The 27,183-nt window shown below is 43.0% G+C and overlaps 1 protein-coding gene and 1 non-coding gene across 8 annotated transcripts in view; one reads left to right on the top strand and one right to left on the bottom strand.

Moving 5' to 3' along the window:
* The first annotated feature begins 4,506 nt into the window (after positions 1 to 4,506).
* The window catches only part of Tnrc6a (trinucleotide repeat containing adaptor 6A), an 85,526-nt gene continuing 62,849 nt past the window's right edge, over positions 4,507 to 27,183 (top strand). For 5 of the 7 annotated variants that reach the window (XM_070004312.1, XM_070004307.1, XM_070004311.1 and 2 more), the window contains exons 1-2: positions 4,507 to 4,680; positions 5,085 to 5,132. In XM_070004312.1, coding sequence (XP_069860413.1) covers positions 4,676 to 4,680; positions 5,085 to 5,132 — 53 coding nt within the window. In that variant the 5' untranslated portion in view covers positions 4,507 to 4,675. Of the gene's footprint in view, positions 4,681 to 5,084; positions 5,133 to 24,226; positions 24,640 to 27,183 lie in introns of those variants that run through there. The other 2 variants (XM_070004310.1, XM_070004309.1) reach the window with 2 other exon arrangements.
* LOC138815098 (small nucleolar RNA SNORA2/SNORA34 family) lies at positions 23,981 to 24,113 on the bottom strand. The gene has a single exon (XR_011368158.1). It is a non-coding gene; the product is annotated as a small nucleolar RNA SNORA2/SNORA34 family (small nucleolar RNA).

Raw genomic sequence — 27,183 nt, 5'->3', positions numbered from 1 at the left:
TACAGTTCTTGGCAACTACTAAATAAGTACTGGTTGGATGGGTAAAATGCCATTTTGGTTAGTTTGGGGGACATGGGAGTGATATGTTTTCTGCTCTTATACAGTACTTAAATCAAAGCCTACAGTGGATACACATCCTCAAGAGAAAGCAGAACTAACTATAACAGAGCTTTGGGAGATGCCCACCATTGATTGGTGTAAAGGAGATGATGGCAAAAGGTACAAAAGTATGAACAGTTGTAAACATAAGAAGGAATTTAAAAGTGGAATCCAGATGCCTCTTAAGAGGGTGAGGCCATTTGTGGCAAATGCCGCTAAGGAGTAAGTCCAGATAAGGATAGAAACATTAACACTCAGTTGGACAGTTTCAAGGTCTTGGTGACCTTGAAAAGAGCAGTTTTGATGTCAGGTTTGAGTGGTCTCAGCAAAGACAGGAGCAACTAGAAGCAGCTGTGTACAACCCTTTTCTGAGTGTCTTTGCTGGAAAGAGAGAAAATCAATGAAGGTGGACAGCAGTGGGGATCTGGGAACTTTGTTGGCAGCTGAGTTTTCAGTAGAAGTTGCTAGGGTTTGAATGATGAAGGGGAATGTTCAGCTTACTGAAAAGAAAGGATGCTGGGGGTCTGTGGCTCATGCTTGTAATCCTAGCTGCTGGAGAGGTGAGATCAGAATGACTGCAGTTCCCCATTAACCTGGGCATAATAGTACACTTCTGTCCTTAGTGGGAAGCATAAGTATGAGGATCATGGTCCTAGCAGGCTTGGACAAACGTTGTGATGTCAAAAATAACCAGAGTAAAAAGGGCTGGAGGTGTGGCTCAAGTGGCAGAGAACCTGCCTAGAAAGTTCAAACCCTGAGTTAAAAACCCAATATCCCAAGGTGGGAAGAGAAAGAATAGGACTATGACTTAATGGGTTTGTAATATGGACTTGGCACTGGGCTTCCATCTTTCTTCTTCTGGTGCTGCTTCTTCTTCTGCTGCTTCTGCTTCTCCTTCTTCCTCTTCTTCTTCCTCCTCTTCTCTCCCCCCTCCTCTTCTTCTTGGGACTTGAACTCAGGGCCTGGACACTGTCCCTGAGCTTCTCTTGCTCAAGGCTAGCACTCTACTACTTGAACCACAGAACCACCTCTGGCCTTTTCTGTTTATATAGTACTGAGGAATCGAACACAGGGCTTTATGCATGCTAGGCAAGCACTCTACCACTAAGCCACTAAGCCACATTCCCAGCCCCTCCTTCCTTCCTTCCTCTCCTTCTCCCTCCCCCCTCTCCTCCCTCCTTCTCTCTCTCTCTCTCTCTCTCTCTCTCTCTCTCTTTCTCTCATACTTGAGCTCAAGGCCTGAGAGTGGCATTTTTACCCTCAAGGCTAGTGCTCTATCACTTGAGCCACAGCTCTACTTCCAGCTTTTTGAAGGGTTAATTGGTGATTAGAGTCCTTACAGACTTTCCTGCTCAGGCTGGCTTCGAACCTTGATCCTCAGATCTCAGCTTTGTGAGTATGTAATTACAGGCTTGAGCCACCTGTATCTGGCTTCCATCTTTCTTCTTTGACCTTCTCCTACGTACTAAGTTTAGGTGCCACGTTATTAAAAAGCATCTAGCACAGTCTCATACAGTAAACGCTGAACTTTAGCCAGGAAGCAGTTTCAGGTGGGGGTGGGGGTGAGTAATCCAGCTCCTGTGGACAAAACTTCAGGAAATCACGTCATGGTTTCTCTGGGGCTGGCTGGGAATTACTGCCAGGGTTCCTTAGCCTTGGTGGTATTGGCGTTTTGGTGATACAGTTGTATTGTGGAACACTCATTGTCCTACACATTTGAGGATTTAGCAGGATCCCTAGACCCTACACATAAGATACCAGTAGCACCCAGTGTGCCAACTAAAAATCAGGCATTGCCAAATATCTCCATCACTATTGCAAAATCACCTCAGTTGAGTTATTCAGGCCTAAGAATGAAGGAAAAAAAATCAGCTGATTTTTTAACAGCTGTGCAAATGTTGATAAATACTGCTATTTTCATTGCCTTATGCTATTGTGGAAAATTATTCAGAAACCTGGCATGAAAACATATTGTGTTATGTATATAGGCTCTTTAAAAAACAACAACAAACTTTTAAAGAAATGCTGTTCTGGCTATTCTGGAAGCTACATCTGAGGATCAAAGTTCAAAGCCAGCCTGGGCAGGAAAGGCCAGTAAGACTCTGATCTCAAATTAACTAGGAAAAAGCTCAAAGTGGAGCTGTGGCTCAACTAGTAGAGTACTAGCTTTGGGGGGAAAAGCTAAGGATAGTTCCAAGGTCTTGAGTTCAAACCCCACTACTGGCACGCACGCACACACACACTGTTAAAGAATTTTTACATTTCAAGTATAAACATGCCAGGTACCATCGTCAGTGGCTTAAACCTATAATCTTAGCTATTCGGGAGGCTGAGCCCTGAATCAAATGATAAGCCAGCCTCCAGCCCTGGTAAAAGAATTCTATCTCAATTAACCAGCTAAAAGCTGGACTAGAGGTATGGCTCACGTGGTAGATCACCAGCCATGTGGAAGCAGAAGAAGAGTATCAGGCCCTGAGTTCAAGCACATTGTACTGGGGGTGAGGAGGGGAGGATTTAAGTGACCCCTAGAATGAGATTTTTGAGAAAGTAAAAGACAATATACTTAAAATGCAAAAAAGGAATTTCTAGATTTCAAGAGCATTGTATGCAATGGATACACATACATTTGTGAATATACATGTACATATTTGTATCTGTTGTATTTCTGTAATACTTATAGGTATGCATTGTCTTATTATATACATATATATATATATTTCATCCACACCCATGTATCTTATAGTGTCTACTTGTTTCTTACTGTACCAGTGATTTTTTTTTTTTAGTAGTTAGAATTATAGACATGTGCCACCATCACTTGGCCTGGAAACTGCTTTATAACTCTTGTATTGCCTTTTATCCTCTAGTATCTCTGGTGTTTTTTTTTTTTTTTTTTTTTTGGCGGTGGTGGGCTTGAACTCAGGGCCTGGGCACTGTTTCTGAGCTCTAGTGCTCAAGGCTAGTGCTCTACCACTTTGAGCCACAATGCTTTTTTTTTTTTTTCCTAGTGGTTAATTGAGGATGAGAGTCTCAGACTTTTCTTGGCTGGGCTGGCTTCGATCACTGGTCCTCAGATCTCAGCTTCCTGAATAGCTACGATTACAGGCATGAGCATCAGTGTCCAGCTGTAGCTATTTTTTTTTTAATGCCATCTCCTTATTAATAGACATTTTGGCCATTTATACATTTTTAAAAAAAATCACCTTCAATGCTGGGACTGAGCTCTTTGGTGATGAGATACTTTATAGAAACGTTTATTTCCTGAGCAGAAATGCACGCACGTGCAACTGCTGAGTTAAAGCAGCCCAGCAATCCAGTGGATCAAAATCCCTTTCAAACCTCATAACTTGCTTTAGATCTACTATGTGTATGTGAGTGTGTGTGGGGGGTTTCTTGGGGCCTGAAATCAGGGCGCTTGCCCCTGAGCTTTTGTGTGTGTGTGTGTGTGTGTCGGTCGTGGGGCCTGAACTCTGGGCCTGGGCGCTGTCCCTCAGCTCTTCAGCTCAAGGCTAGCATTCCACCCCTGGAGCCACAGTGCCACTTTCGGTTTTCCGATGGTTTATTGCAGAGAAGAGTCTCAAGGACTTTCCTGCCCGGGGGCTGGCTTTGAACCGCGATCCTCAGATCTCAGCCTCCTGAGTGGTAGCTAGGATGACAGGGGTGAGCCACCAGCGCCTGGCTGTCCCTGAGCTGCTTCTATTTTTCTTGCTCAAGGCTAGTCCTCTACCCCTTGAGTCAGAGCTCCACTTCGGGGCTTTCTGCTGGTTCGTGAGCGCGGTCGGGGTCTCACGGGCCTTTCCCGGGGCAGCTCAGCGGCGATCCTCCGATCCTCCAGGCGGGAGCCGCGGGGCTGCGGGGTGAGGCCCCCTTCCTGGAGCGGAGGGGAGACTCTCGGTCGGAGGGGCCCAAGGTCAACAACAAGTAGAGAGCGGCCGGGCCAAGCGCCGCCGCCGCCGCCGTGCGCGCCGCCCGCCGGGGTGGGATCGGCGGGGCGCGGGCAGGGGCCGGCGGCGGGGGCGGAAACGCGGGTCGCAGGGGGAGGGCGGGAGGAGGAGGAGGAAGGGGCGGGGCGAGGAGAGGCGGGAGGGGAGGGGGAGAGGCCGGGGGGGGGCGGCGAGGGGCCCCGGTCAGGCCGCAGCCCGCCAGGGCGCCCAGGGCCTCGGGGTTCGGGGTGCACCGGGCTGCCCGCTGCCGTCCTCGGAGTCACTGGGAGTCACTCCCCGCCACCCCCGTCCGCCGACCCCCGGGGTTGTTGCCAAGCTGCTCTGCGGTGTTAGTTGCTAGGGCCTCCATCTTGGGGAGGGGGGGAGGTGTGTGTGTGTGTGTGGAGGGAAAATGGGCCGCGGAGCCGCGCTGCCCCGGAAGTAGTTTCCGAGCGGGCCATTCACTTCCGGTGTGGGGCCTGCGGCGGCGGCAGCGGCTGTGGCGGCGGCGGCAGCGGCGGCCCGAGGGGGGGGATTCGGTGTAGAAAATGGCGCTGGTGCAGCGGCTCGGGCCTCTCCCCGCGGCGCTGCGGAGGGCTTGAGGCTCGCGAGCCTGCCTCACCGCGCCCCATTCGCTCGTGCACTTTACACACATGAGGTGAGCGCAGCGGGGCGGGCTCCGGGGAGGGAGGGAGGGAGGGGGGGGGGCGCCGGGCGGGGAGGAGCCTCGGGCGCTGCCGCAGGGCCCGCCGGTGCGGGTGGCGGCGGCGGCGGCGGCGGCGGCGGCGTCCCCGGGGCCTGGGCGGCAGGGCGCGGGCACGCGCGGCTGCGGACGCCGGGCTCGGGTTTTGCACCCCACCCCGCGTCTCCCGACCGCAGTGAGGGGGGGGAGACCTGCGCGACCCCCCCCTCCCTCCCCTCCCGCCGCGGTGCGCGGCCTCCCCTCCCCCACGCGCCGCGCGGGCTCGGTTTTCACGCGCATTCCCCCCCCCCTCTCTCTCCTCCTTCCCACCCCCCCCCTTTTTTTTTTTTTTTTTTTTTCCTTTTGGTCTTCTGTTGCAGAGAATTGGAAGCTAAAGCTACCAAAGACGTGGAGAGGAATCTCAGCAGGTAAGAGGGGCGAGCTTGCACGTATTTATTTATTTTTTTTTTCCAGCCTCTTTCCCCCTTCTACCTTCCCACCCCCCCCCTTCCACACACACACACCTCAGTGTATAATCGTGGATGCATTGCCCACCCCGGTTCATCATCATCCACCCCCCCACACACCCCGATCTGGATCTAGAAGTTGTCCCACTGTCATTCGTGAATATTCACACGCAAGGCATTCGGGAGAAACGGCCCCGGGGAATATTGCATTGGAAGGTTTGCGAGGGAAGGAGGGGGGGGGGGAGAGGATGCGTAATTACGTGTATGTGTGTGCTGCTGTGTTTTTTTTTTTTTTCCCTCCTCCTCCTCCTTCCTTTATTAAAAAGAAGCAAAAAAAAAAAAAAGCAATTCTTGTAAACTTAGTTAAAGCATTCTCACCCTTTTAGGATTTAATTAGGGGACTGGTGCATTAATTACTATTGTAAATGGTTTGCAGGCATTGTGTGACTCATGATTGAGACAGGCCCTTATGGCGGGTTGTCAAACTGTTTTGGCTTCCCCGTTATTACTTTGTAGCTCAAATTGTTGCCTTTATAAAAAGATACTATGTGTTCGCATTTCTCTCTCCCTGCCACCACCACCACCATCCACCCCCCCCTCCCCTACACATTGTAGGCCTGCTGGATTGGGTTGTATTGGACACTGTTTTGCCCTTGAACTTTACCAAGCTTAAACTGCTGTTTTGTTTTCCTTTGAAACTACATTTCAAGCCTCTCTGTTCAGCGTGTGCTCTTTTTTTTTTATCAGCTGATAAAATAATTAAACTATTCCCAGTAAAATACTTGCCTCTCCTGTATTGACTTTTGCACTTTTAAAAAACATCAAATCTTCGTGGGAAGGGGGCTGTTTGTTGATGTTTGTTGTTGTTTTCTTAAATGATGCATTTACAGTAATATTTTGTGGAGCTGTAATGGCTTACTTGCAGCGTTGTTTCACTCATTTTGGAATTCACTTTGCCTCCCAGTCTCTTAAATTTTTTTACTCACCTTTCTCTTTTGCATCATATTGGGACACTGGAAAGACTTGGTGGAGCTTAAGCCAATCTTTAACTATTTTCACTCAGGAGGGGTAAAGCAGAATGTCACCTTGTTTTGGATCTTAATGTCCTTTACTCTTTGACTATTGAAAATTTAGACTTTCGTTGGGGTGGTTATTATAAACATTCAACAATTCAAATTATCTGAATGTTTTTCACCATATAGAATTGTTCCAAGTTTCTGGCTCTTGAGTTTTATAAATAGTAAATCTGTTTAGGTGGTGGGTAAACAATTTGTTCCTTTGGCCAAAGGATGGGCAATGTGAGTTTACCCAATAAGATTCTTCTGTGTCTCAAAATCATTATGGGATCACTTAAAGAAAATTGAGCCTGATATATCATTGGCTGAGTAACTGCTTGTTGGGCTTTGAAACAACAAGTTCTGTTGGCAGAACTCTTAAGTAATAAGATGGAATGAAAGCAGTGTGGTTGAGTTACTAATGTATTTTGTGTAGCAGCAAAAGCTTGCAGTTTAGGTTTGTTTCCCCTGCCATTTCTTTTGTACCAGGTAACTATGTAGGCATAGTTCCATGATCGTATCTTAGGACTTAAACATTGCTGTGCCACAGGTATAAACTCATATTTTTACGATTGAGCAGAATTTCTGAATTGGCTATGTATCAAAGTTTGGATCCCAGCTCTGCTGCTTAAAATATGACCTTGACTCTTGGCATGTCACTTAGCCACTCTGATCTATAAAATGAGACCTAGACCAGCCAGAGGCTAAGGTCTGTTGGTCCTCTTGGCTTTTTTTTTGTTTGTTTGTTTCCCCTCTGTTGTGGGGCTTGAATTCAGGGCCTGGACACTGTCCCTGACCTGCTTTGTGCTCAAAGCTAGCACTCTACTTGTTGAGCCACAGTGCCACTTTCAGTTTTTGAGTGGTTAATTGGAGATAAGAGTCTCACAGAGACATTTTTTCCCTTGGCTGGTTTCGAACCGAGATCCTCAGATCTGTCTCCTGAGTAGCTAGGATTACAGGCATGAGCCACTGGTGCCCAGTGGTCCCCTTGGCTTTTATTTTATAAAAAGGAGTTAAATACTGTCTGTGTCCACGGAGGACTTACTCTGCTAGGAAAAGTTTAAGTATGAAAGTGATGGCAATACAAAGTAGACCATGTAGGGACAAGAAGGGTCAGAGGGCAGTGCTATTCCAGCGATATTGCTTAAGGATGTAATAAACAGCAAAGAGATTTTAGTGCAGTGTGTCCAGTAAGAGGAACACTGTAAAGGTAGAAGAGGGGATCAGATGGGCAAGAGCTAACTCCTATCCTCAAACCAGGCTGTACCTGTCTTTACCCTTCAGTGTTCCTTGCAGGAAGTCAAGGCTTGTGCTCATTTAGTTGGGGCTAGGTGAGAGGGAGTGGAAGAATGTAAGCTAAATACTGAATTTGTTAAACACTGTCAGGCACTCTGGTCTGAAGACTTTATTTGGATTCATCTGATCTTTGAAAGGTCTTTGTGAAGTAGGTGCTATTATCCCTGTTTCACAAGAATTTAAGTACCTTGTAGGAGGCCAAACCGCTGGTGATTGGGGGAGCTTTTAGGCCTGGAAATCCATTTAAATTGTTTCTTGTTAAAAAGGTGTTTCTTTACTTTGAAAAATTTGATGGTTTCCTGTGGGAGGCAGAATCCCCAGATGCATGCAGGATGTTTTGGTCAGGGTTTCTCATCTTGGACACAGTTGACGTTGCGGACCAGATGATTCTTGTGAGGATTGTTGTGTGCATCATAGGATGTTCAGCCTTTGCCAGTAGTGCAACCTGTGGTGTTTGTAGCAACAAAGGTTGTATCCAGATTTGGTAGAGTGTCTTGGGGTGGAACCTTGGACAATGGCAGGTTTTTGAGATCTTTGTCCTGGGGTTTGAACTCAGGGCCTGGGTGCTGTCCCTGAGCTTCTTTTGCTCAAGGCTAGCATTTTACCACTTGAGCCACAGCTCCATTTCCCCCTTTTGGTGGTTAGTTGGACATAAGTCTCTCGGACTTCCCTGCTTGGGCTGGCTTTTCGAACCGTGTCCTCCTATTTCAGTCTCCTGAGTTAGCAAGTATTTTATAGGTGTGACCCTTTGCTGCCTGGCTCTTTCTCTGGATTTTTAACATTTGAAAAGCCCTAAACTTATGTTGGATTCATTTAACTATTAGTACCATGTAAATGCAAACCCTGCATGGGGCTCTTCACCTTGGAGGGTTTGGTCTCTTGCATTTCTGAGACAGGCCACCATTTTCTTGTGCTAAGCAGTGAGTCCTTAAGACGTAATTCCAGGTACCAGTTCCAGTTTTTAAAAAAAAATTAGTTTTTTGCCTTAGGTAAAATATTTAGCCTTTCAAACTCAATGTTGGCTGTTAGAATCATCAGTACCATGCCCATTCAGAAGAGGGAGCTATCACATTTAGCTGATGGCAGTTGCTATTGGAACAGAACTTTAAAGGGCAAAATAAATTTTGACTGTGGCAGAGAGCACTCATTTTAAGAACAGCAGCAGCAGGGCACAAATTCAGTAGATCTATACCATTTTGATAGCAAGAGGGTAGTAGTTGAGTTGGATTGTCATATAAGGCATTTGTAAAATGCAAACTGTTTGGGGCCAGATGTGAAGATTCTTGACTGTCAAGTTCAGCCTGTGCTGAAATTTTGTAGGGGAACCATTGTGGTTTTGGGGATAGTTTACTAGTGTGTTAGCAAAAAAAAAAAAAATCTTGTGTCCTGGGATTAGCAAAGAAGTTTATTTACTGGAGATAGCTAGAAGGCAGATAGGCAGGAGTTGATAGAGACTTGAGTTAAAATCGTGGTTGAAGGCCGGGTACTGAGGAAGTGCAACCTGGGATTTGGCCGCTGATGAGTCATGAGAGAGTCAAAATACCTGGGGGAGGAGGGCTGTCTTAATCTCAGATTGGAGGACTCTCTTCAGACTGAAGAGTTAGGTCAGAGCAGAAACAGGAATTTGTCTGGGAGAGGGCAAGAATAAGTTTGCCAGTTGTTTTAAAAAAACGTCACCAGTACAACTCCCCTGATCTAATTTTTTAAAAGTATTTTTGGAGACTAAAGTCATAGTGTCACTGAATATTTAGGTCTGGCCCGTGACCTTTTCAGATCTGGCCCATGACCTTAGCTAGAGATAGGTCAGTGTTCTGACTCCTTCATTTTCCAGTAAGAAAGTTGAGGTTGAGAGTTAAGGTTGAGATCTCCTAAATGACTTAAGGTTACAATGTCCTGCAAATAGCAGGGCTGGAGTTCACACAGGCCTTTGGCTCTGATTCTAAAATTGTTCTCATTGTGCAGTGTTTCAATTTAATTTCACAATAGATTAAAATATAACTTTGGTTTCTCTTTTCTTTTGAAAATGTGACAATATATTTTATGCCCACTCTAGTGACGAACTTCCTGTAATATAGGCTTTATTGTCTACAGCAGAAGTTAATATGCTACTTGTTATTTTGAGCTTTTTCCTCTGCAAACTAGCTCAAAATGCCATAGTACCACAGACATTATGAAAGGTGCTGAGTGCATTATAGTTATTAGGCTGGCTCAGATGCTACATCAGAAGAGATTAGAACAGCAGGACTAAACCAGAGCATTAGTTCTCCGTGGCTGAGGTAGGTCTTGTTCTTGTAATTCATCCATCTTTATTTTGGGGGAAAATCATCTGATTTTCTTTTTTCTTTTTTTTTTCTGTTGGTCATGGGGCCTGAACTCGGGGCCCAGGTGGTGTCCCTCAGCTCTTCAGCTCAAGGCTAGCTAGTGGTCTACCACTTGAGCCACAGCGTCACTTGCAGCTTTTTCTGCTTATGTGGTGCTGAGGAATCGAACCCAGGGCCTCATGCATGGAAGGCAAGCACTCTACCACCGAGCCACCTTCCCAGCCCTCATCTGGTTTTCTTAAAGCCTTTCTCTTGCTTTGCTGTGATAGGGTTTGCAGGCTAACAGGTTCAAATTGGTAGGCTTCTTTCCAGCTTAGTTTGGTGATGATGTGGGTAAGTCAATTGATAGAATAAATGATAGAATTGAGAGAACAAATGAATCCAGACTGTAAGCTTAATTTAAATATATGTAATAATCCTCTGTGGAAAACTTAAATAGACGCATCATAAAAAGAATGTAATCTTCAGTCACTTGGATTTTGACATATGAAATATGTTTGAAAATATACATTTGACTTAAAGTCTTTTATAGTTCTGTTTTACAGTAACCTCAGACTCAAAATATTTTCCATGACTGGAAAGACTAGAATGGTATGTATTATATGTATTCTATTCAGCCTGACTTAGGATATTTCTCACTCAAAATCTAAGAAATCTGTGCAGTGAGATTCAGGTTGAGCTTTTTTTTTTTTTTTTTTTAACAAAATAAAGCACTGGATTGGGTTTGTAGTAAGTGTTCCTAAAAGCTTTAAGTTGGTGTGGTGGTTCACAGAACCAAGGTGTAGAGCCACAGTGAGACCACAGGTGATAGGAAGTTGTTAGAAAAATTGAATATGTACTTGAAAAAGAAAAAAACAAAACCAGATAAATTTTTTAGTGTTTGTCAGATTTCCAAGAGTCATTACTTTTCAGAGATTTAAGAAATACTGCCTTACAGAGAAATAGAACTGAGATTTCTTTTTTTTTTTTTTTTTTGGTCGGTCGTGGGGCTTGAACTCTGGGCCTGGGCGCTGTCCCTCAGCTCTTCAGCTTAAGGCGAGCGCTCTACCACTTGAGCTACAGCGCCACTTCCGGTTTTCTGGTGGTTTTATTGGAGATAGGAGTCTCACGGTCTTTCCTGCCCGGGCTGGCTTTGAACCGCGATCCTCAGATCTCAGCCTCCTGAGTAGCTAGGATTACAGGCGTGAGCCACCAGCGCCCGGCTTAGAACTGAGATTTCTAAAGAAAGTAATCCACTAAGGCATAGCTTGTTTGAATCTTGAAAAAACAAACACAAAAACACGAGCATATATATATATATATATATATATACACACACATATATAGAGATTAAAATTTCCAGTTAAGAAGTCTTATTTTAAACATGATTTTCATCCTGTAGTTGTTTGAGTTGGCTACAAAGCTGAAATCCTAACATTTGCACCCTTGTAACCAGGGGAGAGCATCATGCATTTTCGGCCCCAGTGCATTATGTGACGATGACTCGGCTGACTTCCCATTTCAAATGGAATGCTCAAAACAGATTGAAACCTGGCGGAGGAGTATTGTACTTTGAACCTTACAGGGTATTTTCTGCAAACAGCCATTGATTGAATTTGGTATAATAACAAGACTAAACCAGCTCACTTGTTTTGCTGCTTTTCCTGGTGTGTTTCAGCCAGCAAGCATTTATTGAGCAGTTTGCTGCAATGATATTGAATATTTTTATAGTTAGGGCATCTGTGCCATGTTGACTTTCGTCAACAATGTATGGACAAGCAGGAGGAGACCATAGTGCTCTATTGTGCCTAAGTATGTGCTGATTTTAAGCATTATTTCACTCAGTTAACTGATGATACAAAGAATGTTAGAGAGCTGCATTCTGTTTGTGAATCCCTAAGCAATATGATGCATATAAAGGAAAATCTTAAAAGAACGGACATAAAATGTGTTCCCTATACTGCTGGCTGTCAGTCTTCAGCTAAGCCACAGTCGTGAGCTTGGCCCATCACTATTTGCTAGAATCCATTGCTGGTTCCCCTGGTGACTAGAATTAAAGTTCAAACTATTGTTCTGTGATAAGTTAGCTCTACTTTCATATCCTTAATGGCTACTTGTGTATCTAATTTGGAGAGGTGCCTATATCTTTTGCTGATTTTCAAATTGGATTGTATTTTTTTTTGTGATTAAGTTCTAAGAATTCTTAATGGAGATTTAGGTTATGTCTTTTATTAGATATGATTTACAAGTATTTTTTTTTCTCCCCATTCTCTTCACCTTTTCTTTTTGGTGCTCGGGCTTGAACTCAGGGCCTAGGCCCTGTCTCTTCATTCAGAGTTGCCACTCTGCCATTTGAGCCATACCTCCACTACTGGTTTTTTGGTTAATTGGAGATAAAAGTCTCATGAACTTTCCTGGCTGGACTGGCTGAGAAACCTCAATCCTCAGGTCTCAGCAGTCTCCTAAGCATCTAAGATTACAGGTGTGAGCAACCTGGCACCTGATTTCTCTTTTTTTTTTTTTTTATTTTTGGTCCGGTCGTGGGGCCTGAACTCTGGGTCTGGGCGCTGTCCCTTAGCTCTTCAGCTCAAGGCTAGCGCTCTACCACTTGAGCCATAGCGCCACTTCCAGCTTTTTCTGCTTATGTGATGCTGAGGAATCGAACCCAGGCCCTCAGGCATGCAAGGCAAGCGCTCTACCACTGAGCCACCTTCCCAGCTCTCTGATTTCTCTTCACCTTTTTTTTTTTTTTTTTTGGTACTGTCCTGGGGCTTGAACTCAGGCCCTGGACACTGTCTCTGAGCTTTATCTGCTCAAGGCTAGCACTCTACCATGTGAGCCACAGCTCCACTTCTAGCTTTTTAGGGGATAACAGTCTTACGGAATTTCTTGCCTGGATTGGATTTGAACCATCAACCTCAGATTCAAGCCTTTTGAATAGCTAGGATTACAGGTATGAGCCACTGCCACCCAAATCTCTTCACGTTCTTTTCTCTTCCCTTCCTCCCTCCCTCCCTCCCTCCCTCCCTCCCTCCTTCCTTCCTTCCCTCCTTCCTTCCTTCCTTCCTTCCTTCCTTCCTTCCTTCCTTCCTTCCTTCCTTCCTTCCTTCCTTCCTTCCTTCCCTCCCTCCCTCCCTCCCTCCCTCCCTCCCTCCCTCCTTTCCTCTTGCTCTCTTTTGTCGGTTATGAGGCTTGAACTCAGGACCTGGGCACTGTCCCTGAACTTCTTTTGCTCAAGGCTAGCACTCTACCACTTGAGCCACAGTGCCACTTCTGGCTTTTTCTGTTTTTGTGGTACTGAGGAATTGAACCCAAGGCTTCATGTATGTGTCCTAGGCAAGCACTGTACCACTAAGGCACATTCTCAACCCGTCTTCACTTTGTGTGCTTTGAAGCTATACAAAGGATTTCATTGTGACATTTCCATGTATTCCAGTCTCTCCTTAGACTCCTCCCCACTTTCTAATGCAGTTTCAGTAGGTTTCATTGTTCTGTTTTCATACATGTCTACAATCTATATATAGTTATTAGTTATGTGTACATACATATGTTCATGTCAGTGAATATATAATAGAACTAAAAGGTTCTAGCTTGCACATATGAGTGAAAACGTTGTATGTTGTTTTTAAGCTTGTCTTGCTCAATATGGGGTTCTCCTATTCCATCCATTTTCCTGCAAATGACACTATTTCTTTTCTCTTTATAAAACTTTTTTTTATGTGTGTGTGTATCACTTGTGGTGTTTGAACTCAGGGCCTGAGCTCTGTCCCTGAGTTTCTCTGTGTTCAAGGCTAGCCATAGTACCTGAGCCATAGTACCACTTCCAGTTTTTGAGTGGTTAATTGGAGATTAGAGTCTCACAGGGACTTTTCTGCCCTGGCTCGCTTCAAGCCATGATTGATCCTCAGATCTCAGCCTCCTGAGTAATTAGGATTACAGGCGTGAGCCACCAGCACCTGGCTGTTGTTTTAACAACTTTATAGTTTTAAACTTAGGTATGTTATCTGTTTTGTTAATTTATTTTGCTTAGGATTTTTATTAGTGTATATTAATTGTACATTAATATACACCCCAGTAATATACATAATATATAACTAATTGTACTTATAATGAATTTCATTGTGAGATGAATATATGAAAGTATGTAATTTGATCAAATTCAGCCTATTACTCTTCATCCATCCCAGCCCCCATCATCCAGTTTCATTCTTCCTTTGTGACTGTCTCATTTTTCACTATTACTGAAAGGATTGTTGATCTTGACACCTACCTTTCTTAAAGATCATAAGGCAAGTCCTGTTTAAGGATGGATTCTCTACCATCCATTCTCAATTACTGCAGGTCTGTAGCAGCTTAGAAATCAGGAAATGAGTGCTTCCACTTTACTTTTGCAATTGTGCTTACTTTTTTATATACTTTTTTGGGTCAGATTTTGTGTTTGTGTGTGTGCATGTGTGAGCGTGCATACGCACATGTGCCAGTACTGGGGCTTGAGTTCAGTAAAAGTTGGAATGTTGCTGCGCTCATCAGCCCCTCCTGCCCCACTTCTGGCCTCTGGGTAGTTAATTGGAGATTAAAAATCTTGTGGACTCTTCTGAGTAGTGAGGATTATAGGGCGTGAGTAGCTCAGTCTGCTTTACTTATCAGTTTCAATGAAGGCAATTGGGATTTTGGTAAGAGCTGAGTTGAATCTATCGATCAATTTTGACAGTCTTGTGATGTTAATACTAAATCTTGTAGTTCATAACATAGAATATTTTCCACTTTAAGTATTTTTTTTAAAGCAGTAATGTGGGTTTTAGTGTAAAATTTTTGCTTTCATGAAATCTATTCCTAAGTATTGAATTTTTTTTGGGGGGGGTCCGGTCATGGTGCCTGAACTCTGGGCCTGGGCTCTGTCCCTCAGCTCTTCAGCTCAAGGCTAGTGTTCTACCACTTGAGCCACAGCACCACTTCTGGCTTTTTTCTTTTGCTTATGTGGTGGTGAGGAATCGAACCCAGGGCCTCATGAATGCAAGGCAAGCACTCTACCACTGAGCCACCTTCCCAGCCCCATATTGAAATTTTTTCGATGCTATTGTAAATGGAATTGTTTCCTTGATTTGTTAATTGGTTAAATTGAACTAGGGATTGAGCCCAGGGCACCAAGAATGCTAAGCATGCACTCTGCTTCTGAGCTGTAGCCTCAGTCTGTTATCTGTGAATGGGTTTACAGGCTCCTTTCCTGTCCTGTGGTATTTGCTGAGTTCTCTCTGCTTTTCTTCCCCTCTCCTTCCCTCCCCTTTTTGGTTTCTTAAGTTTAAGTTCTAGCACAGTATTGAATGAGGTGTGGCAAGATTGGACATTACAACTTCAAGAAAAAGCATTCCATCTTTTACAATGGCATTGTGAGTTGTGGACCCTTGTTAGATGCCTTTAAGTTTCCTCCATTCCTGGTTGAATTAGTCTTCTTGGATCTTGTCAACTGCTTTTTCTTGCTATATTGAAATTGTCATGTTTTTGTGCTTAACCCTATTAACATGTTATATCAGTTTCATATGTTAAATCAGCTTTGCATTCTTGAAATAAATTTCACTTATGAAGCCCTTTTTATGTTACCAGATTCAATTTATCAGACTCTTTTGTTTGTTTTGGTCCTGGGGCTTGAATTCATGACCTGAGCTCTGTCCCTGAGCATCTCTGTGCTCAAGGCTAGTGCTCTACCATTTGAGCCACAGTGCTACTTCCAGCTTTTTCTGAGTAGTTTATTGGAGATAAAGAGTCTCATGGACTTTACTGCCTGGGCTGTGTCAGACTCTTTTTGAGGCTATTTACATTTGCATATTTCAGGGGTTTTTTTGGGTGTGGGGGGTCTGGTCGTGGGGCCTGAACTCTGGGCCTGGGCACTGTCCCTCAGCTCTTCAGCTCAAGGCTAGCGCTCTACCACTTGAGCCACAGCGCCACTCCTGGCTTTTTTCTTTTTTCTTACGTGGTGCTGAGAAATTGAACCCAGGGCCTCATGCATGCAAGGCAAGCTCTCTACCACTGAGCCACCTTCCCAGCCCAGGGTTATTATTTTATAGCTTCCTCTTCTTGGATATTTTTGTCTGCTTTTGGTACCTTATCTGATTTGGTCTTGTTTGCAATCTGGGCTTAAGCAGTTAGTTTGGCATCTGCCTCATTCTGTATTATGCTGTAGTAACTGATTTTGTAATATTCAATTTCATTATCTAGTGTCTGCCTCCTTTAGTTTTAGCCTTGTGTCCTCATTACGCCTTGCTTAGGACTGAGTTTGCACATGGTTTCATTATAGATTACAGTTAGTATACTTGCCATATGCACAGGATTGAGCTGGTCTTTAAAATAGAATGTAGGCAGGAATAAGGGTGAGTTTAGGTGTAAGTAAAGGTAAGAAAGTGGGGATTGGCATCTGACTAAGAGTGTTAGGGAGTACAATCCAAGTAGAACTGATTTGTGTCCCCACACCAGTAATTAGTCCTCTTTGGAAGAGTGAGATTAATGTAGACTAATTAGAACATGAATATTGTTTAATTAGAGGTCACGGGTAGGTTGTGGGAGTTGGAAAGAAATGTGCAGGAACTAGTCAGTGAGTTAAATGTCAAAAGAGGAATGGAAGGCTGGGTGCTGGTGGCTCACTCCTATAATCCTAGCTACTCAGGTGGCTGAGATCTGAGTATCGTGGTTTGTAGCCAGCAGGTGCAGGAAAGTCCATGAGACTCTTATCTCCAACAAACTACTCAGAAAAGGCAGGAAGTGGCACTGTGGCTCAAGTAGTAAGAGTACTAGCCTTGAATAGAAGCTCAGGGACAGTGCCCAGGCCCTGAGTTCAAGCAACAGGACTGGCAAAAAAAAAAAAAAAAAAGGGAATGGGATTTATTAGATGGAAAGGCAGCAGGCTGGAGTTCTTGCTTTGGACGTCCTTTGAAAGGTTGCTTAGAGCTTCTGGTACTCAGGCTATGTAAATATCAAATGAGAATACTAGTTCTATGTTTCAAGGTTTTCTGTTCCACAATAGATAATTCTCAGACACTGTAAAAAAATATGGAAGGCTTCTGTCCTATGGTGGGGTGGGGTCTGCTCATCTTCTAATCTGACTGTTCTTAAGCTGAACTTATGCCTTAATACTAGACAAAAAGCAGTGCAGGAAGAATAGAGAAGAGTTCCTGAAGATCCCTCAGCTCATTCCTGAGTTTACCCTTCATCTCATTTGCTTTATTATTTCCCATTATTAGATGCATACTGTTTCTACCACTTCAGAGTAGTTTGAAGTCATGATTTCATGGCTCATATATCGCCAAAAACCAAAGATAGGTTAAAAGTTATTAACAGACTATTGACATTTGTCATAGTCTCATAATATTCTTTTTTCCCCCCAGATGTTCCTGAGGATTGAACTCAGGGCCTGGGTGCTGTCCCTGAGCTTTTGTCACTCAAGATATCTGACCATTTCTGGCTTTTGGTGGTTAGTTGAAGAGTTTCAAAGACATTCTCTGCACTGGCTGGCTTCAAACCATGATCCTTAGATTTTAGTTTTCTGAGTAGCTAAGATTACAGGCATGTGCTACCAGTGCCCAGCTTCTCATAATGTTATTGCCAGTCCTGGGGCTTGAATTCAAGGCCTGGGTATTGTCCCTGAGCTGCTATTGCTCAAGGCTAGTGCTCTACCACGTGAGCCACAGTTTTGCTTCTCACTTTTTTGGTAGTTTATAGGAAATAAGAGTCTCGTGGACTGTCCTGATGGGGCTTGCTTCAAACTTTGATCCTCTTGAATTCAGCCTACCGAATAACTAGGATTGCACGTGTGAGATACCAGGCCAGTCATAATATTGTTTACAGTAAAATGAAATGACAAAAGTTTTCTGGTTAGAGATTTAATCTAGAATCACAGGTTTTGTTTTGGTTTCATGATTGGTTGTCTGTGTTTTGGGGCAACTTCTCAGTTTCTTCTGGTACAAAGGAATTGAATGTAGGGCCTTACCTGCAAACACTCTATCACTTGAACTTCACTCTTCTGTTCTTTTATTACTTTCCATATAGACTATCCCCTTTTTGCTCCAGATTGGCCTTCTAGTTCTTACGGTAGCTAGAATTGCAAGGGTGAGCCTGGCTCTGTTCCCTGCCTTTTTTGTGTGTGTTGGAGGGGTGGGTTTCTGAGTTTTTGTGCTCTAGGCTAGTGCTGTACCACTTTGAGCCACAGCTCCACTTCAGTTTTTTGGTGGCAATTAATTGGAGATAAGAGTCTCATATTGCCAAGCTCTGGTATCTCCCTCCTGTAATCCTAGCTACTCAGGAGCCTGAGATTTGAGGATCGCAGTTCAGTGTCAGTCTGGGCAAGAAAGTCTGTGAGACTCTTCTTCTAGATCACCACCAGAAAACAAAGTGTGGTTCAAAATGGTAAAGTGGCTAACCTTGAGCAAAAGAGCTCAGGGACAGTGCCCAGGCCTTGAGTTCAAGACCCCTGACCAACAACAAAAAAAGTATCATAGACTTTCTAGCCCAGACTTGCTTTGAACCAGGATCCTCAGATCTTATTCTCCTGAGTTGTTAGTTTCACATGCCTGGAGTTTTCCAGTGCTTAATTGGAGATGAGAGTCTCCTGCCTTGGCTGGCTTTGAACAGAGATCCTCAGATCTCAGTCTCCTGAGTAGCTAGGATTACAGGCGTGAGTCACTAGCACCTGGCTCCTGTCATTCTTAAGAGGAAGATAGGCCAACTCTTCACTGTCCCTTCTACTTGTGTCTGCAAATAGGCTTTATTGCCCTTACTCTTATCTCAACTGTGTGTTTTGTTTGTGATTAGCATGTCTAGTATTTCTTTATAAAAGGATCTGTGGATATGTAGGCATATTTTTCTCTCTGCTTTTAGCATAAAAAGTACAGGCAGTGTCATTATTATTTTTTCCCCATAATTAACTTCTTGCCTTCTTGTTTCTTTCATGTCAAGACATTGTCTTTCAGCTGTATTGTATTCCATTTGATTAGTTAACTAACTTCTGAATTTACAGATATGTAAACTACTTGTGATTGGTCATACCCTTTAGCACATCCCCCCACCCATTATTGCCTTCTTTGCTACCTTTATGTTCACCCCTTCCTACTTCCAGATAATGACTAATATTCCCTATTTTAAAAAGAAAGTACAAAACTTCATTCTATTTTGTTTTCCAAACCTTTGACCTCACTCCCTTCACCCATCTTTTCTCTGACTGGGTTTCTGGTGTACTCTCTGTTGATGTATAGTTTTGAAAGTTATGAGTGACTTCCTATTGTGTAGTCCTGGACTGATTTTGGTCATTAATTTACATAGAAATACAAAAAGTAGAAAAAAAGGATGCATCTAGAAGAAGGGGAATAGGAAGGATGGGAGGATAGAACAAGTGGGAACTATAAAGAAAAAAGTAAAGCAAAGTCTTAATTCACAGATGTGATAGGTGTTTTATAGCAGGCTCCTAGCATGTTCTGTGTGGAGATAACCTGCCCTATGGTGAGCTATGAATGGTGGTCTAGCTGAGTCCACAGGGAAATTCTTCCTGTTTTCTCTTTCCTAAGCAAGTAGAATCATCTCTTCCATTGACATAGTTAGTCTAACAACAGAGCCACTACATTTTTGTTTTTAAAATTCAGAGTTGTCATTTACACTTCTCTCTTTAATCATCTCTTTAAATCATCGCTATGAATACCACCAGCTATTCCAATTCCTTAGGATTATCTTGGGTTTATGCTCTGTGTTTATTTTTCGCTGCTACCATTGTGTGGGCCTTAACACTCTTAGATAACTGCACTTGTCTTCTCTGTAGTCAGTTTATTGCCCATTTTAACCCAACATTTTTCTTCTCTTCCAGTCAGTATAAGTCCTGATATCTCATGCTAACCAGTGCCCATCCTTTTCCCTCTGGGGAGGCCCTTCTTCCCTGTCTGCAGAAATCTAGACTGTTCAGGTTTTAGAGTACACTAGGAAGTGTTCTTGGCTGTGATTTAATGAAAGGATACTAAATAAATAAAATCACCAAAGAAAAAGGCCCATAGGTTAAAATCCCAGAGAAACTAGATACAAGCTTCTCAGACTTCTCTCTTCTGCAGTCATAGGAACATGCTTAATTTTCCATCCTCAGATTATAACAGCACATGTAAAATGTTTAAAGGAGGACTCATTAGAAATTCATTGGGAGTTTCTGGAGGGGTGGAGGGGTCTGGTCCTGCAACAAAATTCCTGTGTAAAAGTTCTAGGAAAGAAAGCAGGTGTTCAGCATAAAACCATGCTGCGTGTTCACTTTAGAGATGTGTACCTATTAGTTAGGGAATGGTTTAAAATCTCTTGAAATCCAATATCCTTGATACCAGCCAAAGGCTAGCTTTGTAGTCCTTTCTAAGATCTATATTCTTAGACTTGCTATGCTAGTTTTACTATTCTCTGCACATAAAGGAAGTCTACCCCTAGCCCCTTTAAAGTAATGTTATGATTATATTATGATTTAACCATTTCCTATTGACTCTGCTGTATTCACCTTGGTGTCATTCCTTGTAGAGGCCTAGATTGGAAATTGATGGATTGTAAGAGAGGGAATTCAGAAATTTACTCTGAATAGATATTTTCAAACTGCTTACCAAAGGGTTTAATGCTTAGTTCCAGTAGAAGTGGACAATAATGCCTTTTGGTAGGGTTTTAAAAGTCTTTAGGGAAAAATTCAAGAATACTTATCAATAGGCCAGATTGAGGAAACTACTTTTACAATGCCTCACATAAGAAATGTACTTTTTGTTGGGCTTGGTCCTGGGGCTTGAACTTGGACTCTTCTCAGTCCCTCAGCTCCTTTTACTCAAAGCTAGTGCTCTACCAATTGAGTCACAGTTCCACTTCAGCTCTTTTGGTAATTTATTTGAGATAAGCATCTCCTGGTGTTGGGCCCTAGTGGCTCATGCCTGTAACACTAGCTACTCAGGAGACTGAGATCTGAGGATGGTCATTTGAAACCAGCCTGGACAGAAACATCTGTGAGACTCCTATCTGTAATTAATCACACAAAAAGAAGTGGAACTGTGGCTCAAGTGATAGCATGCTAGCCTCAAGCAAAAGAGGCTCAGTCTCCTGAGTAACTAGTATTACAGGTATGAACCACTGGTACCTGGCCAGAAGTGTATTTTTATTGTTGGTTGTAGGGCTTGAACTCAGGGCCTACGCACTGTCCCTGAGCTTGTTTCCTCAAGGCTGGCACTCTTACCACTTTGAGCCGCAGCTTCACTTTCTATTTTTGAGTGGTTAATTAGAGATAAGAGTCTCGAGAACTTTTCTGCCCATCTTTGGACTTTGATCCTCTGGTCTCAGCCTCCTGAGTAGTTAGTATTACAGATGTGAGTCTCCATTGTCCAGTTCTGAATTGTGCTTTTAAAAAACAATTTAAGAACTTAACATTTGTGAGGTTAGTGCTTTTTCTGTTTCTAGTTCAAGAGGGTTTTCCCATGTCTTTACACTGAGGTATACAGACAGAAAGGGGGGAGGGTGGAAGGAAACATAACATATAATTAAAAAGGTACAGAAAACAAAAACAGTGACAAAGGAGAAATAAATAAGTAAAAACAAAATAACAAAAAAACCTTATTTCCATTTCTTATAGTTCATTTCAACAAACATCATTTTATATGATCATATGTAAATGGCTATTGAGACTTGATGATCCTCTCCTAAGAGTATCCTCCTTTGGTCACACTGTATGAATGTCTAGAGTCCTGTATAATTCATCATGTTCAAATGTATTTTTTTTCTACCATCTAGTTGTTTACTTGTAGATTTATAGGCACATTCTAGTTACAACAAAATGAGGGAACCTGTGCAGCCCACGTTTCTTTGGGTCTGGCTTACTTCACTTAATACATAATTTTTTCCAAGTTTTTCCATTTCCTTACAAATGGTACAATAGCATTCTTTCTGATGGAAGCATAGAATCCCATTGATTATATGTACCCCATTTTCTTGATCCATTTGTCTGCTGAGGGGCATCTGGATTGGTTCCATATCTTGGCTATGGTTAAACATTAAACAATGCTGCAGTGAATATGGTTGTTCTGGTAGCTTTAGTGTGACCTTGTTTGTAGTCTATTGGATAAATGCCCAGGAGTGGAGTTGATGGGTCATAGGGAAGCTCTATGTTTAATCATTTGATGAACCTCTATACTGCTTTCTAAGTTTATCTGTTCTGGGAGAGTAAGAGGGAGCACAGAAATAAATGGTGGAGGGGCTGAGAAGGTGGCTCAGTGGTAGAGTGCTTGCCTTGAATGCCTGAGGCCCTGGGTTCGATTCCACATAAGCAAAAATAAAAAAGCTGGAAGTGGCGTTGTGGCTCAAGTGGTAGAGTGCTAGCCTTGAGCTGAAGAGCTCAAGGGAGGGACAGTGCCCAGGCCCAGAGTTCAGGCCCTACAACCAGACCCCCCCCAAAAAAAAAAAAAAAAAGAAAAGAAAAGAAATAATTGGTGGAACAAACAGTGAACAAATGCAGCCATGATACTCAGTAGACACTGTTGAAAATGAACTATACAACTTGGGGGGGGGGTGTTGGGAGGGAAAATCTGAGAGGAAACAAAATAAGTGACACTATTCCAAAAGAAATGTACTCATTACCTGAGTTATGTAACTGTAAGTCCTCTGTCCTTTACAATAACAACACAAAAAGCAGAAAACAAAAATAGGAAAAGAAAGATAAAGCTTACAGCAGCTGTCCATATTTCTGCCACTTGCTCTTTTCATTTAGTAGTGTTAGGAACATTCCTTCATATCGTAAAGAGATAGCTCCTTTTCAGGCTGTTATGCTGTGTCAAACCCATTTTTTTTAAATTTTATATTGTGATTCAGTGATTACATAAATTTCACAAATTTCATAGTATTGTGACATAGTGATACTTAAAGTCACAGAGACATCCTAACCTTCATGAGGCAAATTGTCATTATTGTGGTCTATAAAGTTTGAATTCTATGAGCTTTGACAATACAGCTATTTCTTCTGCATTGGGTGATATGTACATTTCTTTCCTTTTGCTTAGTGTTAGCTGTTCCCTCTATCCCTCTCATTCCCTCCCTCCCATCACTGCCCTTGAGTTGCTTGGTTCATTTTCATCAATGTCCAGTGCAGCTGATGGGTCTCTCTGTTGTATGTTTTCCCGTTTCCTCTGTTTCTGTTTCCTCCTAGTTTCCCTCAGATGTGTGCATATATACCAAATATGTGGTCAGCAGCATGGGGTCATTTAGTAATGATAGAACAAGATGAGTGGAGGTCCTTTGTTTCTCTAGTCCTGTTTACTTTGTCATATTTCCTTACATTTTGTGCTGTTTGTCTCTGCTTTTGGCTTAACCTCCCTCAAATGATTTTTTCTAATTCCATCCATTTCTCTGTGAATGCCATTATTTTGTCCTTTCTAATGGCTGCATAATATTCCATTGTATGTAGGTACCACAGTTTTTGGATCCAGTCATCTGTAGTGGGGCATCTGGATTGTTTGCATATCTATGGTAAACAGTGCAAAGCCATTCTTTTTACTACTGGACATTCCGTTTCTCTGCTCTTAGCTATGTGGACTAGGACAGCTATGTACTAGTGTTTTATTGCTATAAAATACATCTTCACAGAATCAGTGGCTGTATAGAATATGTATAATGTGATTAATTGAAGCCACACTTGATTATACTTTGCAAGAGATTGTTCTTGTTTTAGTATCTTATGGTTTTGGTTTTTTGAGACAAGGTCTTGCTGTTACATAGATAGCTCAGGTTGGCCTCAAACTCTAGATTATCCCTCTATCACTCCTGTAGTGTTGGGATTACAGGCACACAGACTAGTTTTGAATTGTAATCCTCAGATCTCAGCCTCCTGACTAGGATGGCAGGCCACCAGTGTCTGGCTTTGTGAGACTCTGAACTCCATTTAATCATCAAAAAGCTAGGTACCCTACTGTTGAGTCACCTCTAGTAAAATGTATTTACTTATTTTTTTGCAGTGGTGGTTTTCCTCCCAGCTCAGCTTCTCAGGTAGCTAAGATTACAGTAGTGAACCACTGCTGTCCAGCCACATTTTTTTTTTTATTTTTAAACTTTATTTTATTGTAAAAATGCTGAACAGAGGGGTTACAGTTACATGGGTAAGGTAATGAAAACATTTTTTTTTCTTTTTTCACTATGTTTCTTCCCATCAAATGGGCCATTCTCACTGCAATAATGAATAGCCCACAGACCAAAAAAAGATATTACTCTAGGCTCTTGTTTGAAACCAATAGCTACAGCAATCACTGGTCTTGATTCAGGGCCTAATGAAAACATTTCTTGTCAAGCATTTTTAGCCCCTCCTTTGTTGTTCTCCCACTATCCCTTCCCTCCCCCCCTCACTCCTCCCCCCCCCCCCCGATTTTTTTTTTGTAAGTTTTTTAAGGGATGATACTGACATTAAAGTTCTCCTATTAGGGATGGGATAGAGCTCAGTAGTGGGGTGTGTGCTTAGCTTCTGTGAGGCCCTTGGCTAAACCCACACATATACACACATACATGAACACACACATGGTTATATTTTGAAAACAGTGTTTATCTGGTTAGCCTAAGTATTAACTTATTTAAAGGTAACTTCTTTTTTGGGGGGGGGGTTCAGTCGTGGGGACTAAACTCTGGGCCTGGGCGCTGTCCCTCAGCTCTTCAGCTCAAGGCTAGCACTCTACCACTTGAGCCACAGCCCCACTTTCGGCTTTTTTCTTTTTGCTTATGTGGTGCTGAGGAATCGAACCCAGGACCTCAGGCATGCAAGGCAAGCGCTCTACCACTGAGCCACCTTCCCAGCCCTTAAAGGTAACTTCTTTTGATATGCTAACTAGTGTTTCCTTTGGAATTAGAGATAGGAAGATGGATGGAGATATAATAAATAAAATTGTCCATGAGCTGATAACTAGAGCTGAAGATGGGATTTACCTTTTTTGTATAATAATACTGGGGCTTGAACTCAAAGCCTGGGTGTGGTCCCTTAGCTTTTATACCCAAGGCTGGTGTTCTGCCTCTTGAGCCTCAGTTCCAATTCTAGTTTTTTGCTGGTTAAGAGAAGTCTCAGGGAATTTCCTATCCTGGCTGGCTTCAAACTGCAATTCTAAGATCTCAGCCATTGGAGGAACTAGAATTACACACATGAGCCACTGGCGCCAGGCTGAGATGGTATTAATGTTCTGCCCACATTTATTTATATTTAAAGGTCTCCATAGTAAGTTAAAAAAAAAAAACCTAGAAGGCAACCACCCAGGGATCATCACTGTTGACATCTGTGATGTTTGTCATCTGGTCCCTTTTTCTGTTTGGAGGCTGTGCTAACTTGAAACAGAAATGACCGTGGCTCTCTTTGCAGCCTCTCTTGCATGGCATACAACCAGGGCTCCTTCCACCACACCCTCTGGGCAGACCTTGAATCAGAGTCCAGCCACATTTTTAATTTGCTTAATTTTTGAAGTTATTTACATGTTTAAGAAATGCAAGGGCTGGGAAGGTGGCTCAGTGGTAGAGTGTTTACCTTGCATGCATGAGGCCCTCGGTTCTGTTCCGGAAGTGGCACTGTGGCTCAAGTGGTAGGACACTAGCCTTGAACTGAAGAGCTGAGGGACAGTGCCTGGACCCAGAGTTCAGGCCCATGACCAAAAAAAAAAAGAAAGAAAGAAAGAAATGCAGATATACAAAAGGTTTAAACAGTGACAGATTGCTCTTCCCCTCATCTCCCATTAAATTAGTTCCTACCATCACCACACATCCACAGACACTGTTCATGCCTTGAGTGTTTCAGTGTCTTCCCACACAGGCAGTTATGGGTATATATTCCTCCCTATCTCGCTTTTTTGTGTTTTTTGCCTTTGGTCATGGGGCTTATCAAGACATGGACACTGTTCTTGAGCACTTTTACTCAATGCTAGTGCTCTACCACTTTGAGCCACATCTCTACTTGTGGCTTTCTGGTGGTTAATTGGAGCTAAGAGTCTCTTGGACTTTCCTGCCAGGCAGGCTTTGAACCATGATCCTAAGATCTCAGCCTCCTAAGTAGCTAGGATTACAGTTGTGAGCCACCAGTGCCCAGCCCTCTCTGCATTTATTTATTTATTTATTTATTTATGGTCGGTTGTAGGGCCTGAACTCTGGGCCCGGACGCTGTCCCTCAGCTCTTCAGCTAAAGGCTAGTGCTTTACCATTTGAGCCATAGCACCACTTCTGGCTTTTTCTGCTTATGTGGTGCTGAGGAATCAAACCCAGGACCTCATGCATGCGAGGCAAGCACTCTGCCACTGAGCCATCTTCCCAGCCCACTCTCTGCTTTTTAAAACATTCATAGCATATTGTTTATTCTGTCATGCATAATGGCGTTTTTCATGTTTTCTTATGGGTAGAAATTTCTGCGAATCTCTCATAGCCTTTTAGCTGACTTGCTATGTTTCTTTTTTTAAAACTATGTAGCTACTCAAATGTGGGGCCTCACAGCTCTGTTCATAGTTGTGATCTTGTTTTTCTTGCATTATCGTCCACAAATATTCACAGAATTTTTTTAAAAAGCTCAAGGCTAGCCTGCTACCACTTGAGCCACAGTGCCACTTCTGGCTTTTTCTGTTTATGTGGTGCTGCGAAATTGAACCAAGGACCTCATGCATGTGAGGCAAGCACTCTACCACTGAGCCACCTTCCTAGCCCAAGGAAGACACTTACTGATGTCAACAAGAATCTTTAAAATTTGAGAAAGGAGAAAAAAGTCCTAGGGAACTTGATAACACCTCATGGAGTAATAGTGGAATACAAGAGTGCAAGAAGAAGCTGTAACACTGATGACGATGTATAAACACAGGGGTAGATGGTCTGTTAGATGCTGCTGAGATGGGTTCATGACTAGGCATTTGGGTGCTTTTCCTACTCCTTCACCCCATTTTGTTTTAGATGGATCTTGCTACATAGTCCTGCTTTCCAAGTGCTAGGATTACAGGTATGCACTGCCATGCCCAGCTTTATCCCCAGTTTTAATATGAAGAAAGTAAACTGGCACCAGAGAATAGAATAGGACTGCCTCCCAGTTTCCACAGAAAACTACAGGCCCTTGAGATCACATGAAAAGAATTTTAAGAGTGGCTCACCAAAAGGAGAGTTTTACAAGGTGAAAGTTTAACAGGGTTTATTTTAGTAAAACAAGGTTTTTAAAATAAGGAGAAAGAGAAACATACCCTGTTCCCCATGCAAGAAATAGGAGTTACGCGATTTAAAGTTGCAGCCATTACCTGCTGCTTTCATGCTTTCCGACTTTGGGGAACGCACATGGTCATGTCTAGCAATCCTACACCCTACAGAGGATTGATTGAGGCATGGTACATTGGGTAAATC

This window comes from Dipodomys merriami, unplaced genomic scaffold, assembly GCF_024711535.1.
Source record: "Dipodomys merriami isolate MVZ:Mamm:240054 unplaced genomic scaffold, mDipMer1.0.p SCAF_62, whole genome shotgun sequence".
Taxonomy (NCBI): domain Eukaryota; kingdom Metazoa; phylum Chordata; class Mammalia; order Rodentia; family Heteromyidae; genus Dipodomys; species Dipodomys merriami.
The sequence above is the reverse complement of the archived record's forward strand: the minus strand, read 5'-3'. Positions and strand labels throughout refer to the sequence as shown.